Below are 15,673 nucleotides of genomic sequence, written 5' to 3' on the forward strand. Positions count from 1 at the left end.
GGGGTCACATCAGGGTCCATTGCTGGCAAAGCCTTAGAGATAGGTATAAGAGGACTCCGTGGAGTATTGGTTAGGTCACATTTGCTTGTCCTGCAGGTGCTCCCTAAGTGAACAGGGATGGGATCCTTGGGGACTCATGCTCACAGTACTCTACTGGCTCAGGGAAAACCACCCGAGGGCTGCTCAGGAATGGGTTAAGGAGTGAATGTAAAAAAAAAAAAAAAAGTAGTACGGCAGGCTCCCGGACGCGTTTCGTGCGCATGCATGTTATCAGAGGCACATCCCTTTGATAACGTGCATGCGCATGAAACGAGTCAGTGGAGCCTGCCATACTGACGTCACGCCGCCGCATCCTCACAAAGGTCCGGCAGCCATTTTTACTATTTTCCCCAAGGTTGATTGCAATATTTCTGCTGGCTGTGTCCATGGTGGAGAGTTTTCCTGAGCCATCCCTGTAATGCAATGAGAGGCCAGTGGTGGTGCCGGAGTCATTCCTGTAAAGCTGTCAGCAGCCAGTGGTGTTTCCTTGTCTCCATACCATGATTTTCCTGATGGAAGTTTTCCCTACCTGTGGAGGAGCTGGATATATTTCTATGCGCATTTAATATGCGCTTCTTGTGAGTGCATTCATATAGTATTTTCAAGCACAGAGTAACTTTCACCCATTCATCATGGAGATTTCTGGGACTTGTGATATTCATCCGAATGATCTCATCCATTTATTTTATATTGGACTGTTCACCATTGTCACTTTATATTTATCTGCAAATATCACTTACTCGCTGATATTCTGCAGGACACTCATGCAATATTATTCATTTTAGCGCTATTTCAGCGCCTTCACTTTGTCACTATTGTCACTTTATTCATTAGGATTTTTGTAATATTGTATAGCGCAGCATTTTGCGTTTTTGAGGATATAAGGGTTCATCCTTTTATGCCAGCTGCTTTTTGTGAGTCCGATCGCTCGCTTCTTTTGCTTTTTTTATGTATAGATAGTTAGGAGCCAAGTAGCTAAAAGAGAAAATCCACAAGGTTTTTATTTACTTAAAAATGTAAAATTACATATGCACAGTCCATTGTGATTTTACTCTTGTTTGATGCAAATCAAAACCTGGAACTGTACTTCATAAAAGTGTCATCTGCATCAACAAGTTGCGTTTCCTTACTTTTACTTTTTGGTTCAAGATCATTTAAATTTTTAACTTCTTCAGAGTTCCAGTCACATTCCTACATCATTTGGTTGCAATGCCCCAAGAAATACCCTCCGGTATGAAGCCTTATGTTAAAGAGAACACGAAAGAAGGGGACTGCCTTCGCTGTCTTGTCCAAAGGTGTAGGTTCCTTGGATATCAGCCTGATTCCATCGTTTGCTACCAAGTGAAACAATGACTTGACTCCCATACTGGATGGAAGATCAGATTTAGACAGAACTGGCTGCAGGGCAGTGAATCACAAGTAATAAAGGTTTAGGATGACCACCCCAGATTCTACTACATCAGCAATGGCAGCTTCTTGTTTCTAATCTTGCTGGTTCATTTTAAAGCCCCATTCCAGGATCAATGTTCAGTTCCACTAAATTCAAACTAGGAGGGAGTGCTGTGGGGATCACCTGATTCTAATATAGACTTTCATGGTACTAAATCTCCAGGAATTAGACCTCCTGATGTGGAGCAAAGACTCCCCTTCTGTATCTTCTACATGACTGGCTCTTCTCCCAACATTGAATAACAAAGGGGCAGGGTACTGAAGAATGCATGCTGTAACAGTCAGGGACTGTATGTTAAAGGGGGACCCCTTCCTTACAGCCGTCTTTGCTGTTTCTCACATAAAAAAAAAAAAAAGAAAAGTCGGCTGTGTATGAGAATAAATGCAGTTAGGATCTTTAAACCTTTTTAAATGTGATTGGTGATAGTAGAGGGAGAAATATTTGCTGCACAGGCTTTAGGGAGTTGACTCCTACTGAACTTCTTGGACGGTCTGTGAAAATCAAGATGCAGTGGTATAAAGAGAAATCAATAATATACAATGTTGTCTCTAGGGTGTGTTTTTTTGTTTTTGCTGGGCACTCTCCTTGGCAGTTTTTGGCAGCCACCCAGCAATAGGAGACCCCGCACAGCTGGCTCTCCGATGGAAAAATCCCCAGACTCGCCTTACGTGTTTTTTTTTTTTTTTTTTTTTTTTTTTTTTGTATACAATGCTAAACTTTAAAGCTCTGATATTGAGTATCTTAGGTATTTGATGTCTTGTAGGGCCACACAGTTTTAAAGCGTTACTAAACCCACAACAGTAAAATCAGTGTATGCAGTAAAGCATGCTTTGTTATACTCACTGTGGAACCTAAAGGGTTAATCCTCTGCATTGTGTGAAAAGGCTGTCTGATCCTGTCTTTTCTGATCCTCCCCTTATTTTGCTGTCCCCAATCTATCTGTCCTAGTTAGAGCAGCAGTGGCAAGTCTGCACATGCTCTGTGTATTGCTAGAGAGGGTGCATGTGATTGGCACAGAGCGAATAAGCACTGTCCAAACAGGGTCGGGTTTATGCAGCCTCATAGGACAGTCTGAGGAGAACCCCTCCTATAAAATTACCCAGTGCTTGGCTGGACACTGATTCAAGTCACTGCTATATACTGCTGATGAGAAAAGGTATTTAGCAGTTTATTTGGATTTCTGTGTACTGTAGGAGACCCGATATAGTAAATGCAGGGTCCTGGGTTAATAACACTTTAACCGCTTTCTGCCCGCCTGCAATGTACTGCGACTGGGCGGCAGCTACAGGCAAAGTGACTTACAGGTATGTCGCTCTGGCTGTACTAACACAGGGCACTGTAAATATAATGGCCTTACACATCATGTGTGATGTCTGAGTTCTTGTTGTTTTACGATGGTTTGTGGAAACAGCCATCCTGCCACGACTAACTGTTAACATCTCTGTCCATGTCTGGATGCTGGCGTCTATTTTAGTTCAGATAAGAGGCTCTTTTGAAGTTCGTTAGAATTTACAGCTACAAATTCCACAGTTTGCAAGGGGGGGCGGAGGGAGTTCACTGTTTATGAAACAAAATGGCTGAGACCCTAACAAGATGGCTGTTGCCTACAGCTTTCATGTTTCTATCGCGCACAATTGTTACATTCCATTGTGTTATATGCTGGGTCTCCAATGCACCCCTGCCCTCAATCTATCTATTTTATATATGTGCTCCTATTCAAGGCTCTCAAAACTTATAGTTAGGAACTGCAGAACACCAGTGTGCGTGAAGTGAATCTGCAGCTTACGCATGTATTTGCAAATGTGTGGTGTGTTTTTTTTTTTTTTTTGTTGTTGTTACTGTCGGACAGGCTAATTCAGTTTATTGCAAGCTGGCTGGACAGTTGAGCTAGGAATTTTTTTTTTTCTTTGTTTTATAATTTTGTGCAAGGTTACTACCCAGCCAAAAAATACTAATAATACTAATGGTGTCATTAGTATCTTGATTGCATCTGCCTTTTTGCCTGGAATTGCACTTTCCCTGTATTAGAGAAAGTGGTCATGCTCCTGACGATGCAAGAATATTTTGTCAGATAAAAATGTTCAGTTATATGTATTAACTGTATAAGAATGTGTTTAACTATTTGGCTACAGCTCCGCTTTAAGAGACCGTGTCGGCAAAAAAAGCACCCTGTGAAAAAGGTAGCATAATTCTCTCTCTCTCTCTCTCTCTCTCTCCTCTCTCTCTCTCTCCTCTCTCTCTCTCCTCTCTCTCTCCCCCTCCTCCCTCTCTCTCTCCCCCTCCTCCCTCTCTCTCTCCCCTCCTCCCTCTCTCTCTCCCCCTCCTCCCTCTCTCTCTCCCCCTCCTCCCTCTCTCTCTCCCCCTCCTCTCTCTCTCTCTCCCCCTCCTCTCTCTCTCTCTCCCCTCTCCCCTCTCTCTCTCTCTCCCCTCTCCCCTCTCCCTCTCCCCCTCCCCCCCCTCTCTCTCCCCCTCTCCCCCTCTCTCTCCCCCTCCCCCCCTCTCTCTCTCCCTCCCCCCCCTCTCTCTCTCCCTCCCCCCCTCTCTCTCTCCCTCTCTCTCCCTCCCCCCCCTCTCTCTCTCCCTCTCTCTCCCTCCCCCCCCCTCTCTCTCCCTCTCTCTCCCTCCCCCCCCTCTCTCTCTCCCTCTCTCTCCCTCCCCCCCCTCTCTCTCTCCCTCTCTCTCCCTCCCCCCCCTCTCTCTCTCCCTCCCCCCCCTCTCTCTCTCCCTCCCCCTCTCTCTCTCCCTCCCCCCCCTCTCTCTCTCCCTCCCCCTCTCTCTCTCTCTCTCCCTCCCCCTCTCTCTCTCCCTCCTCTAAGAAACGGTAAGCTGCAATATAATGGTTTACGTTTGGGTTTAAAACCAATTTAACCCCATGACGCCAATCGCACGCAAATATGCGGCGCCCTTCCTTAGAGTTTCAGAAGCCGGGGGCAGAGTTTTAGGGTCATGTGACTGCTGTGATCCGCCATCATGGCGGTCACATGATCGGAAAAGGTCCCGATCGAAAGGGGAGAACGGGACCTTTCTGGGAGTAGCAGACATATGTGCTGGGAGTGCGCAGGGTGCATGCTCTCAGCACAGATGTATTTTTTAATTGCATGGAAATATGCGGCTGCTCGGCGTCAAGGCCCAGATGCTGAGACGATTACCATTTCTTAGATGTGGTGTATGCATGTATTAATAATAATTACAGGTACTTGTGTGTATATAGTATCACAGGTACTTGCATAGTGTCACTTTTTGCCGTGTGTTACATATATATTATACATTCACATCAGTCCCTGCCCTTAAGGACATTACAATCGAAGGTCCCTTACTCACATTCATACATATACTAGAGCCAATTTGGACAGGAGCCAATTAACCGATCAGCATGTCTTTGGAGTGTGGTGGGAAACCAGAGTACCCAGAGGAAACCTATGCAGGCACAAGGAGAACATGCAAACTCCATGCAGGTAGTGGTGTTGGAATTCAAACCAATGACACTAGTGCTGATAGGCGGAGCTGTTAACCACTTGGCCTTGTTAGATTTACTTTTTATTTTCACCTGCTGATCCAGCCAGAATGTATCAGTTAGAGATGACACAAACCATTTAATCCTGTCGGGGGGCTTACAGTGATCAGCTTTTATTTATGTAAAGCCTTTATCCCAAAAGGGAAAAACACTGTTTGCTGTAACGGCTTTTAAAGTATTAGTTGAAGTTTGGCTATTGGTTTCAATTTTTCTAGTGTTTTTAAATCTGCTAGTACATCTAACACTCCCCTTTCCTCCAGACTGACAATGCTCCTGTCCAAAGGTGCTCCTTCATCCAGAGTGGAGGCACTCTAATACAGGAACTGGTGGCTAGATCACTAGGTGAAAACAGATGTGGGGGAAAAATGCCTAAGAGAAGGAGACTGATGCTGCCACCACATCTAAGCATTGGTAAGCTGCAGTATTAGATTTTTGGGTTTAATACCACTTTAAGGTTGGTGCACAGTGCATAGATGGGTATGCTCAGCCAATGGGAGTGTGCATGTTTGTGGATTATTATTTAGAAGTATTATCGATTTGCAGTGCAATCATTTGCCCATCTCATAACCATGGCCACCCTCTCCTGTGTCTTGCTCTACGTCAGGGCTTAAAATTTCATGTCTAGACCTACTAGCCAGGCACACACCTTACTCTCCTCCAGTTGCCCCACCCAAACTTGCCCAGGTCCGCCCCCAACCCCGGCCCATCCTGCAGCCCTGCCCCCCAACCACGCCCCTTTAGAATAAGAGTCCAAAATATAAAAAACTGCAATTATAACATAGCTTTATTATGTCAATTTAAACATAACAACAATAGCTTAATAGCAATAGGGTGCAATCAAAATATCACATTTTAAAGCTTTAAACCTGTAGTGAACATTTTTGTATTTTTTTTTTTTTTTTTTGTTTATCTCCTGCATCTTTAAAAAGAGACTTTTTGTAATGTACAGCGCTGAGCGAACCATTGGCGCTTTATAAATACTGTATAATAATGACGATATGATTTTTGTTAGTGAGCACATATTTTCAGTTATTATTGCACTTTTTCCTTTTAAACTGATTTTGTATAATACTTTTATAATTTTATTATTCATTTATTAAAGTCCAGTCGTATTTTAGCAAAAAATTATACAAAGAAAATCAATGTGTTTTGGAACAGTAAATAACAAGTGTCTTACAGTTTATTTTGTAGCCCTATGCTCAGAGGTATACTGCAGTATACTAAGGCCACTGAGCTCTGTGTGAGGGCAGTGCAGTGGTTTCTCTACAGTGATCCCCCGCAGAGGAGAGCGGACACCTCCTGCACCTGTCCCCGCCAGTGTAATGGCGGTGCCGAAGAAGCCGGAAGTTGGAAACCGGAACTCTGCTTCACAATGAGGCTTGCAGCGCAGGTGCAGCCGCTCCATCCATCATCTGCGCTCGCCACACAAGAAGTTCTCCTCGCATTGGGCAAACGGCTTTTTCAAGCCCTGCTTTACGTTTTGGTGTTTGAAACTGGTGTGACCTTGGCCAGAAATGGAAATAAGTGTCTTCTCGCTTATCTTGCCTTTTAACCACTTGCCTATGGAGCACTTATACCCCCTTCCTGCCCAGACCAATTTCCAGCTTTCAGCGCTGTTGCACTTGAATGACAATTGCGCAGTCATGCAACACTGTACCCATATAAAAAATTTTATCTTTTTTTGTGACAGAGCTTTATTTTGGTGGTATTTAATCACCTCTGGGTTTTTTATTTTTTCTTAAACTAAAAACCACTGAAAATGTTGAAAAAAACAAAACATTTTTTCTTAGTTTTTGTTATAAAATTTTGTAAAGTGATTTTTCTCCTTCACTGATGTGCGCTAATGAGGCTGCAGTGATGGGCACTGGTAGGTGGAACTGACTGGCACTGATGGGTGACACTGAAAGGCAGCTCAGATGGGCATTGATGGGCACTGGCAGGTGGCATGGATGAGCACTGACAGCTGGCACTGCTGCTGCTACACAGATCATCAGGGCACACTGATCATCAGTGTACATGTCTCCTCTGAGGGATGCCGATTACCGGCTCTCCTCTCCTCGAGCTGTAAGCGTGACAGGTCGTGAGGAGAGAAATGCCAATAACTGGCATTTCCCTATTTACATGCGATCAGCTGTGATTGGACACAGCTGATCACATGACCGAGCCGACCTCTTCAGTTCTTTCTGTTGATTGGTAATCCGCTGTGTCCGAGGGACACAGCGCACCACCGATCGCTGTGCGTTCCTGGAGCCACGCATGCGCAGTTAGGGAGGGCTTCATATGACGTCCTCCCAGAACGAGAGAACCGCCTTGCCCCTGTCCTTGTACTATATGGCCGGTGGGAGGCGGTTAAAGGTATGAATAGAGGTTAGCACAGTTTTTAAAGCAAATCTGTCATGAGGAATTGATGGGTTTCCATTGTTGATCATCAAAATTTCTGATTTGCATACACTTTCTAGGAAAGAAAATGCTAGGTGTCGTGCTGAATGGATCAAGAACAAGAAAGCATGCAGCAGTGAAATAAAAATTCCTGACCTGCATACACTTTCTAGGAAAGAAGCTAGCGGACGAGCATGAAAGGCAAGCAGTTGTCCTTGTCAGATCAGTCAGCCTTCAAGCGCTAGTAAATCACAGGTCAAAAAAAAAAAATCCCCTGCAAGGTAATGTCATAATGTGCTAGTATGAATAACATACTAGCACATTCTGAAAGACTTTCCTTAAAATGAAGCCCTTCAGCGGCATGCCGTCATCACTGCAGAGTCTTCCATCTTCACCCGGTCTTCCTTGCGGGTTCGAGAGCTCCAGACCTATGACTGGCCAAGGCGCGATGACCTCACTCCGCACATGCGTGTGGAAATCCATAGCCATGGCACAGTACTCTGAGGGAGTGACGTTCAGAGTGCATGAGCTGGCTCTAAAAAAAAAAAAAAAAAAAAAAGTGAATATCTCCTAAAACATGCATGTTTAGGAGATATTATTTTTACCTACAGGTAAGCATTATTAAAGGTGTACCTGTAGGTAAAAGTTACAAGAGTTTACTTTTGGACAGGTTTCCTTTTTATATTCATAAAAACTAAGTAAATACATATGAGGCAATCAGCAGGGAGGATCAGAATTTTTCCTAGGCAAAGCTTTTTGAGACCCTGGAACACTAGCGCCAAGATCTCGCCATTAGATTCCACAACGGATGTGGAAAACAAGCAGATTAAATTATTCAGCATCTACCATGTATGAGGAATGGACAGATCCCAGGAACCAGGTACCTAGGTACCTAGTGCTACTAAAAAGGAAAGCTTGCATTTAGCCCCTTTGAGACTTGCCATTGTTCGGTTTGAAAATGCTGTCCCATGCTTAAGTGTCAGGCCTCATGCACACCGGATGTTTTTAACGCTGCTAAGCGCTTCTAACTTTTTTTTTTTTTCTGCCTCTTAATGCCCTGCATGTTAGCCTGTGTGTCCATGCACACATAGGCATTTAGAGGCTGAAAAAAAAAAACACCCACTGCCTGTGCGTCCAGGAGCAGCAGCGTTTTTGGCAGAAAGTGTGTGTGTGTTTAATTCATTTTAATGGCCAAATAAATTACCGTATTTTTTGCTCCATAAGACGCACCTGACCATAAGACGCACCTAGGTTTTAGAGGTGGGAAACTAGAAAAAAAATAATCTGAACCAATGAACTGCAGACATAGTACAGGAAATGACCAGAAACTGCGGACACAGTACAGGAGATGACCGGAGACTGCGGACATAGTACAGGAGATGACCGGAGACTGCAGACATAGTACAGGAGATGGAGGAGCTGTAAGGACAGGCCACACCTGCAGACTGGACCGGACTGCAGAGCAGGGAGCGCAGTGCATAGACATGCCAGGAGCGGGGAGGAGCTCAGAGGACAGGCCACGCCTGCAGGGCGGACCGGACTGCAGAGCAAGCTGGCTGGGTTCGGCGAGGGGACTGCCTGCTATGAAGAGCTGCGGGGACAGCCCGCTGAGAGAGGGGATAAGGTAGGGTGAACTCCGGTGACAGCCTGCAGTGGGATGGGACAGCCGCTGGCCCTAACACGGCGGTGGTGACAGGTGGAGGACTGGTCAGTATTTGCTCCATAAGACGCACAGACATTTTCCCCCATATTTTTTTGGGAAAAAAGTGCGTCTTATGGAGCGAAAAATACGGTATTCTGGCCAATGAAATTGGACACCCTAGCGCTTGACATGCCTAAATGGGTTTACAAGCATCAAAAATTTTTCTGCCAAAATGCTGCTGCCCGGAGGAAAGGGGACTGAGAGATGGCCAAATGTCCTGTGTACATGAGGCCTTAAGCCTGGGTTCACACTGATGTGGTCAAGAATTTGCAGCGTTTTCTGTGCGAATTCTGCACCGCATCACAATCGCACCTCGTTCATGCAAACCGCTGCTGGTGTGTATATAAAGTTAACACCCCAAAATCGGTCCACAAAATGCGGTGCGATGTGTAGAATCGGATCGCATAGGTGTGAATACCCATGAGATCCGATTCTAGTGCGGACCAAAAAAAGGGTCCTGCACCTTTTTGGTTTGGTGCGATTAGAGCCATACAAAATGTATGGCTCCAATTGCACCGCTCACAAATCGCATGTGATTTGCACAGGAATGCGGTGCGGTTCCTGTGTGAATCACATGTGATGTACTGCACCGCATATATGTGAACCCGGGCTTAAAGCGGAGTTTCACTCAACCTATCAAAGTCAGCAGCTACTAAATAATTGTAGCTGCTGACTTTAAAAAAAAAAAACAGCCACTTACCTGTCCCATGGTGTGTCCCCCGCAGCCAGTTTCACCTGCCGTCCTGTATTCCAGGAGGCCGGCATCTTCAGTGTGGGCAACCGGCTGTGACAGTTTGCGGCTTCACAGCCGTGTACCCACTGCGCATGGGCGAGTAGCACTGCACTTCGTGAATGGTCCTGTAGTCTTCTGGGACCTATCACATTCCCCAAAAGACTACAGGGAGGGAGGACACCTTCTGATCACCTAGGCCAAATTCGTGTACCCGCTCCCCAAAGGTGCCAACCCTTAATGGGGAGCAGTCTTTGAATTGAGCCTCTCTGTCAGCAAGTATCTGCTTGCTCTGCTCTGCTTGCTCGTAGGGGATGTATGAGCAAGCAGATATACTGACGGGTCAGAAGACCTGCATGGCACCAGCAATCTGCTGATTAATGGCTTCTTCTTTTTTTTTTTTTCTTTTTTGTAAGTCTGTGGGGTGAAAACATGTCTCACTAATGAAACGACAGCCCCTTTTTCCAAATCACATGGACGCGTGTGGCCAAAATGCGACATCTTACGACTTTGGGGATAAAGAAAAATTGATCTTCTCTTCCCAATTTCTATTTCTATCTGGTACAGAGGATTCATTAAAATCTTGTATAGCAGGGGTTATTTAAAAAAAAAATGCCAGAGGTTTTAACCTTGCCCTATTCTATCCAAACTAAGGAACTTCTACTTCAATAAACAATCTTTACTAGCAGGACAAGAGATGCTAGCAGGCTCTGGCTTCTCAAAATACAGCTTTGTGTCAGCGGAGCCTGCCAGTGCCTAATGTATAGACATTGCTAGGCTACATCCAACAATCTAATGCTGTGTGCCAGAGAGGCTTGGGCTTTGTCATTTGGGACATGGGGATGTTTGTGCGTGCTTTCGGCTTTCACAAGCTTGGTAATGGCCCAGAATGTGTAGACACTGAACATATGCTAAATTGTGCTTTCTTACTAAAAAAAAACAAAAAAAAAAAAAACCCACACGGATTATCAGATCTTCTTCCTTTTTTTTTTTTTTTTTTCTGGTTTGGAAAGTTGGCGCTGTGATGGAACTCATGGCTTTAACACACGGTCTTCATTTAACTTTGTAGCCGGTACTGCTGCAGAGATGTGACTTGAGATCTTGGATCCGTGCCTTTTTTGGCCGTTTTGCCTTTCCTACTGTATGCAGTACTTTGTTTGACACTGGATGAGATCATTTGACCGGGTAAAACTTGCTGTGGCACACCAAAAGCATTGCTGTAGCCCAGCTCCGAATAGATATTAGCTCAGCCATACAGCAGTGTTTGTTTTAGTGGAAGGGTTCTTTTCCTGCTTTGAGTTCTTTTGATTTAAATGCGTAAACAGGCTATTATATTATTTCAGAATTCCTGTGGGTAAACTTTGCTGTCACCGATCAGCATATAAACTGAATTGCAGCATAATAAAAGCCACCTGGAGCATATGTGGAGTTTTTGCTAGCATTATAGTATTGGGAGAACATTATAGAAAGGATATATTTTTAATCACCAGAAAAGAAATGTCAGTACAGAATGTGGGTTTTAACCCCCCCCCCCCCCTACAATTAATTGTAGTAAAGAATAGTCAAATGTTTAATGAGATATTCAACCACCTAGAGATTTAACATTAAAAGCATATCACACAGAGAACTGAAAATTCAGCAGTTGGGTGGGCGATTTATTTATATATAATATATACTTTTTTTTTTTTTTAACATTTTAAATCTCCCTTTTATATTTTCCCTTTATCCCCTGCATGTCAAGACTCTGAGGGCATGCATTATGGGCACATTATGGCTTTGTTGCATTTTCTACCGTATTAACAATCTAAGGGTCACCAATTGTGTATTGATATGATTATTGAATGCAATTAATCTGATCAAATTGAAAAAAAGACCCCTACAAACTAAGTACTCAATTTAGAGTGCTCTTGATAAATGGCGACTACTGCAATGATCATCCATGTGTACTAGAGAACCATTGACAATATTTTATTCAATTTTGTATATCTAAGAGCAGCCTTGATGGATCACAAATTGCTACATGTAAGGCCACCCTATAGCTACCACTACACATGAAATCAGACTCCAATGTAAAGTTATTAATTAAAAAAAAATTTAAATAAAATTGAGAATAGAACATTTGTATAAGACTACGTGAATGGCTGTGTGTTTTTTGTTTTTTTGTTTTTTTTGTTACCAAACCTTAACAGAAAGTGATCAGTTGTAATGGAACTTTGGTCTGTTTTTGTTGCACTTATGTTATGGAATGGCTGTAGATCATGCCAACTGTACAAGCAGTGCTTGTACTGTGCATTGTGTTCAGTACCCTGCATCCACCTTAAGGATGTGCTTGTCAGGGGTCAGCCCTAGCTGCCAGGCACTTTTTTTTTTTGTTTTTTTTTTTCCCCAGGCCATGAATACAGCGTAACATGGAAGGGAAGTAAAAATCTGCCTCATTACTCATAAACCAAGCTTCCTCATCATTCTTTTCATAATTAGTCGGAGGATGGGGAAGTGACCAAGCTAGCTGTTTTACTAATCTGTGATACATAACCCAGCCTTTCTTTGCTGTATGAAGGGATGTATAAACCAATGTATAAATGAGTCAGGGCCCTCTCATTGCAGTGTCCAGTCTGTGGCAACCAGCAGGCCATAGTTTGGTATTCACTGCTTGTTCTCAATGCTGGCATTTGCACTTTTCCCTAGATGCCAAGACTGTTTTATTCGAGTTTAAATTCATAGTTTATATACAAATTTTTATGTCACATTCTTTCACATTTATGTTATTAATAATAATAACTTGTGTTTGTCTTTTTCTTTACAGAGAATGCTGATGGTAAATTCATTTCACCATTTCATGATATCCCACTATATGCAGGAACTGAAGAGGTATGTACTTAAACTTCCTTTTTTTTTTCCATGACCGCTCCAATATACAACATGTTTAGGTTGACAGCTGGGGACGTGTCTCATTATTTTAATGCCTTTAGCTAGATTGATGTGATTGTGCATTGCACTATATAGAACCAAAAATTCATGCAAAAATTTGATAGAAATATGAAAGGGTAAATGGCAACATGCAGAGGGTTAAATAAAGGATCTTCACTATAATGGTATTCTCAAAGTGGGGGACATGTTTCTTTCCTGTAGGGGGACCATTGAAGAGCTCTGGGTTTCTGAGCATGCCCACTTTGTCAGCTGTCAGTGACAATTGCCATAGGAAATATGGTGAAACATTTGAAGGAAAAAGCATTTTTATTGGAGGTTTGCATTGTTGGTGTTTTGAGTATGTGGAAGCATTTAGTCACTGTTCAGTTGTATACCACTGTCACAAATTTTGTAACGTCTAAGAACTACTACATCAGAAGGCTCCGTTTAGTAAACACATCTGTTGAAGCCACTGAAGGATGCCCTCTGTAGCTCTCCTGAACCTTGTAGTCTATCTGATTCCTTCCAGATGTATATTGGTGTGTAAAGGCCATTCAGGATCACCATGTTGCCTTTCTTGGTAATGTAAACTGGAACTGTCCTGGTCTCCCTTCATGCTCTGCTATCTAATGCAGGTTAATTTAAAGTCCAGTGTAACAAGTCAGTACTTACTGTAATGACATGCTTATTGATTGCTACCTATGTGCACTTTTTTTTGTTTAGAACAATGATGTGCCAGCAAAGAAATTAAAATCTACCTGGGATAAGGTAAGACTATGTGAATATTATGTCTAAATTAAGGATGCACCGACATTTCGGCCACCGAAACATATTGGCCGAAAAGTGCCCTACCGATACAGGGGACTGTGTGTACTGCAGAGGGGGGGGGGGGAGAAAGGTAAGGGAGGAGCAGTGCAGCAGAGGAGATTAAGCAAGCATTCCACTCTGAATCCGGTTTATTCCTGGCAACACACTTCACCAGTAAAAGCTTTTATGACTGTTAAGCCCTACAAGCTACAAGTCCATCGAATCTGGTGAGTGTGGATTGTACTGGAAGGTGATCACAGAGTATGGTGTGGGGATATCCTTTAAATTACACATTTCGTTTTGGCACCATTTTTATTTCGGCGCACTTAATCACCGTTTATTTGGGACAGTGGACTTATTATTTCACCACTATTGATTTTTGCGCTGTAGATTATTTATGTTCAATAGGTCTTTTTACCTTGTGAGCAGCAGCATTCATTATTTGAGTTTATTTTTCACATAAACGCGGGTTATTTATTTCTCTCTTTTTTTTTTTTCCTCTTCACTATAGCTCAGAGAATGAGCGGTTGCTCTCCCTGGCCCTAAAGGAAACTAAGGGGCAGGGTCACTGGGTAATGTTACTGGGTGACCCCGCCCCGCTTCTTTTAGCCCTCCGAGAATGACCGCTCCTCCTCTGAGCTATAGTGAAGGGGAAAAAAAGCTGGTAATTACGTTTAAAAAAAAAAAAAATGGCATTGTTTTTAAATAGAATTTTTTTTTTTTTTTTTTTCACTATAGCTTAGAGAATAAGCTGTTGCTTTTCCCAGAGCTAAAAGAAACCGGTTTATTTTATAGTTTCTTTCCCCGAGCTAAAAGAGTGTCCTTTTTAGCTCTGGGGAAAGTAACCGCTCCATTATCTGAGCTATAGTGAAGAGAAAAGAAAAAAAAAAAAAAAGCAGCCAATTACATTTAAAAACCGGCACTGATACATAGTGACAGCCAGTGAGGGAGCCTCTTTATACACTGCTCCCTCACTATATACACTGCCCCCTCCTTGCACAAACTGCCCTCCCACCCCCTACAAAGATGGCCTGTCACTCATATTCTATCACATAGGGGACTATTGGTCCGCTATGTGATAGCAATAAAATCCATAAGTTAAAATATACATAAAAGTAGAGACAAATTGGAGATTCCCCACATATACAGACATTTTTGGTTCGGTTTTTGGCCACATGCATTCTGAATTTTCGGTATCGGCAATAATGTGGTCTTTTTAAAGGTTAAATGTTTTCTGTCCTCCTGCATCTTACCATGCATACTGATTTAATATCCATTTCTTTATTCCAGGCTGTATTCAACATGGTAGTTGAAGTTCCACGATGGACAAATGCTAAAATGGAGGTAGTTGACACTTTCTATATACAGTAAATTACGTATATGTCAACTAATTCTAAACATAGGGGTTTTTTTTTTTTTGTAGCACTAGGAATAACTACAGTTAATCACTTTTTATTATTTATTTTTATTTATTTTTTTTTCCTTTTTAGATTGCAACCAAAGAGTCCCTGAATCCAATTAAGCAAGATATAAAAAAAGGAAAACTTCGATACGTGTCAAATATCTTCCCTCACAAAGGATACATATGGAACTACGGGGCTCTTCCGCAGGTCTTAAATGCTGGACTTTCTTCTAACCCCCAACCCCCCCCCCCTTCCTTTTTTATTTATTTTTATTTTCTTTACCCCTGAGTGTACTGGTAAAGTAAATCTCCCAAAAGAGGCCTAGGTCTCTATATCCAGAAGGCTAGTAATCACTGTGTCCTGAATAGTGTGAAGCTGTCTGCAGTATCAGTCAGTTTCTGTTCTCACACTGTCTGTCTGTTTCCTGGTTCCTTAGAAAGCTTTTTGCAAATGCTTCAGGCCTCTGCTCTGTGTTCTATCCTGTTCATACTCCCTTCGCCTTCTTCTGGTCACTTGTCATCAGGGGCGGACTGACCATTTGGAAACTTGGGCACTGCCCGGGGTCAGTAGGGGGCCCCATGAGATTCTCCTGGTACACTTTTTTTTTTTTTTTCATAGGCTTTTTTGAGTTTGGGCAAGGACACGGGCCCCATGATCCCTTATTGCCCGGGGGCCCCATGAATTGTCAGTCCGCCCCTCCTTGCCATATTGATCAGGAATTGGCTGTGCTCTTCTCTCCCCC

The 15,673-nt window shown here is 43.1% G+C and overlaps 1 protein-coding gene across 1 annotated transcript in view; it reads left to right on the forward strand.

The window, feature by feature from the left end:
• PPA2 (inorganic pyrophosphatase 2) overlaps window positions 1-15,673 on the forward strand; it is a 54,247-nt gene that overhangs the window by 8,913 nt on the left and 29,661 nt on the right. The window contains exons 2-5 of the mRNA XM_089680516.1: window positions 12,618-12,682; window positions 13,445-13,489; window positions 14,819-14,872; window positions 15,019-15,138. Of these exons, the coding sequence (XP_089536642.1) occupies window positions 12,618-12,682; window positions 13,445-13,489; window positions 14,819-14,872; window positions 15,019-15,138 (284 nt within the window). The remainder of the gene's footprint in view (window positions 1-12,617; window positions 12,683-13,444; window positions 13,490-14,818; window positions 14,873-15,018; window positions 15,139-15,673) is intronic.

The sequence above is a fragment of the Staurois parvus genome, unplaced genomic scaffold, assembly GCF_062004578.1.
Source record: "Staurois parvus isolate SC_StPar_1 unplaced genomic scaffold, SC_StPar_1.0 ptg000244l, whole genome shotgun sequence".
NCBI classification, from domain to species: Eukaryota; Metazoa; Chordata; class Amphibia; order Anura; family Ranidae; genus Staurois; species Staurois parvus.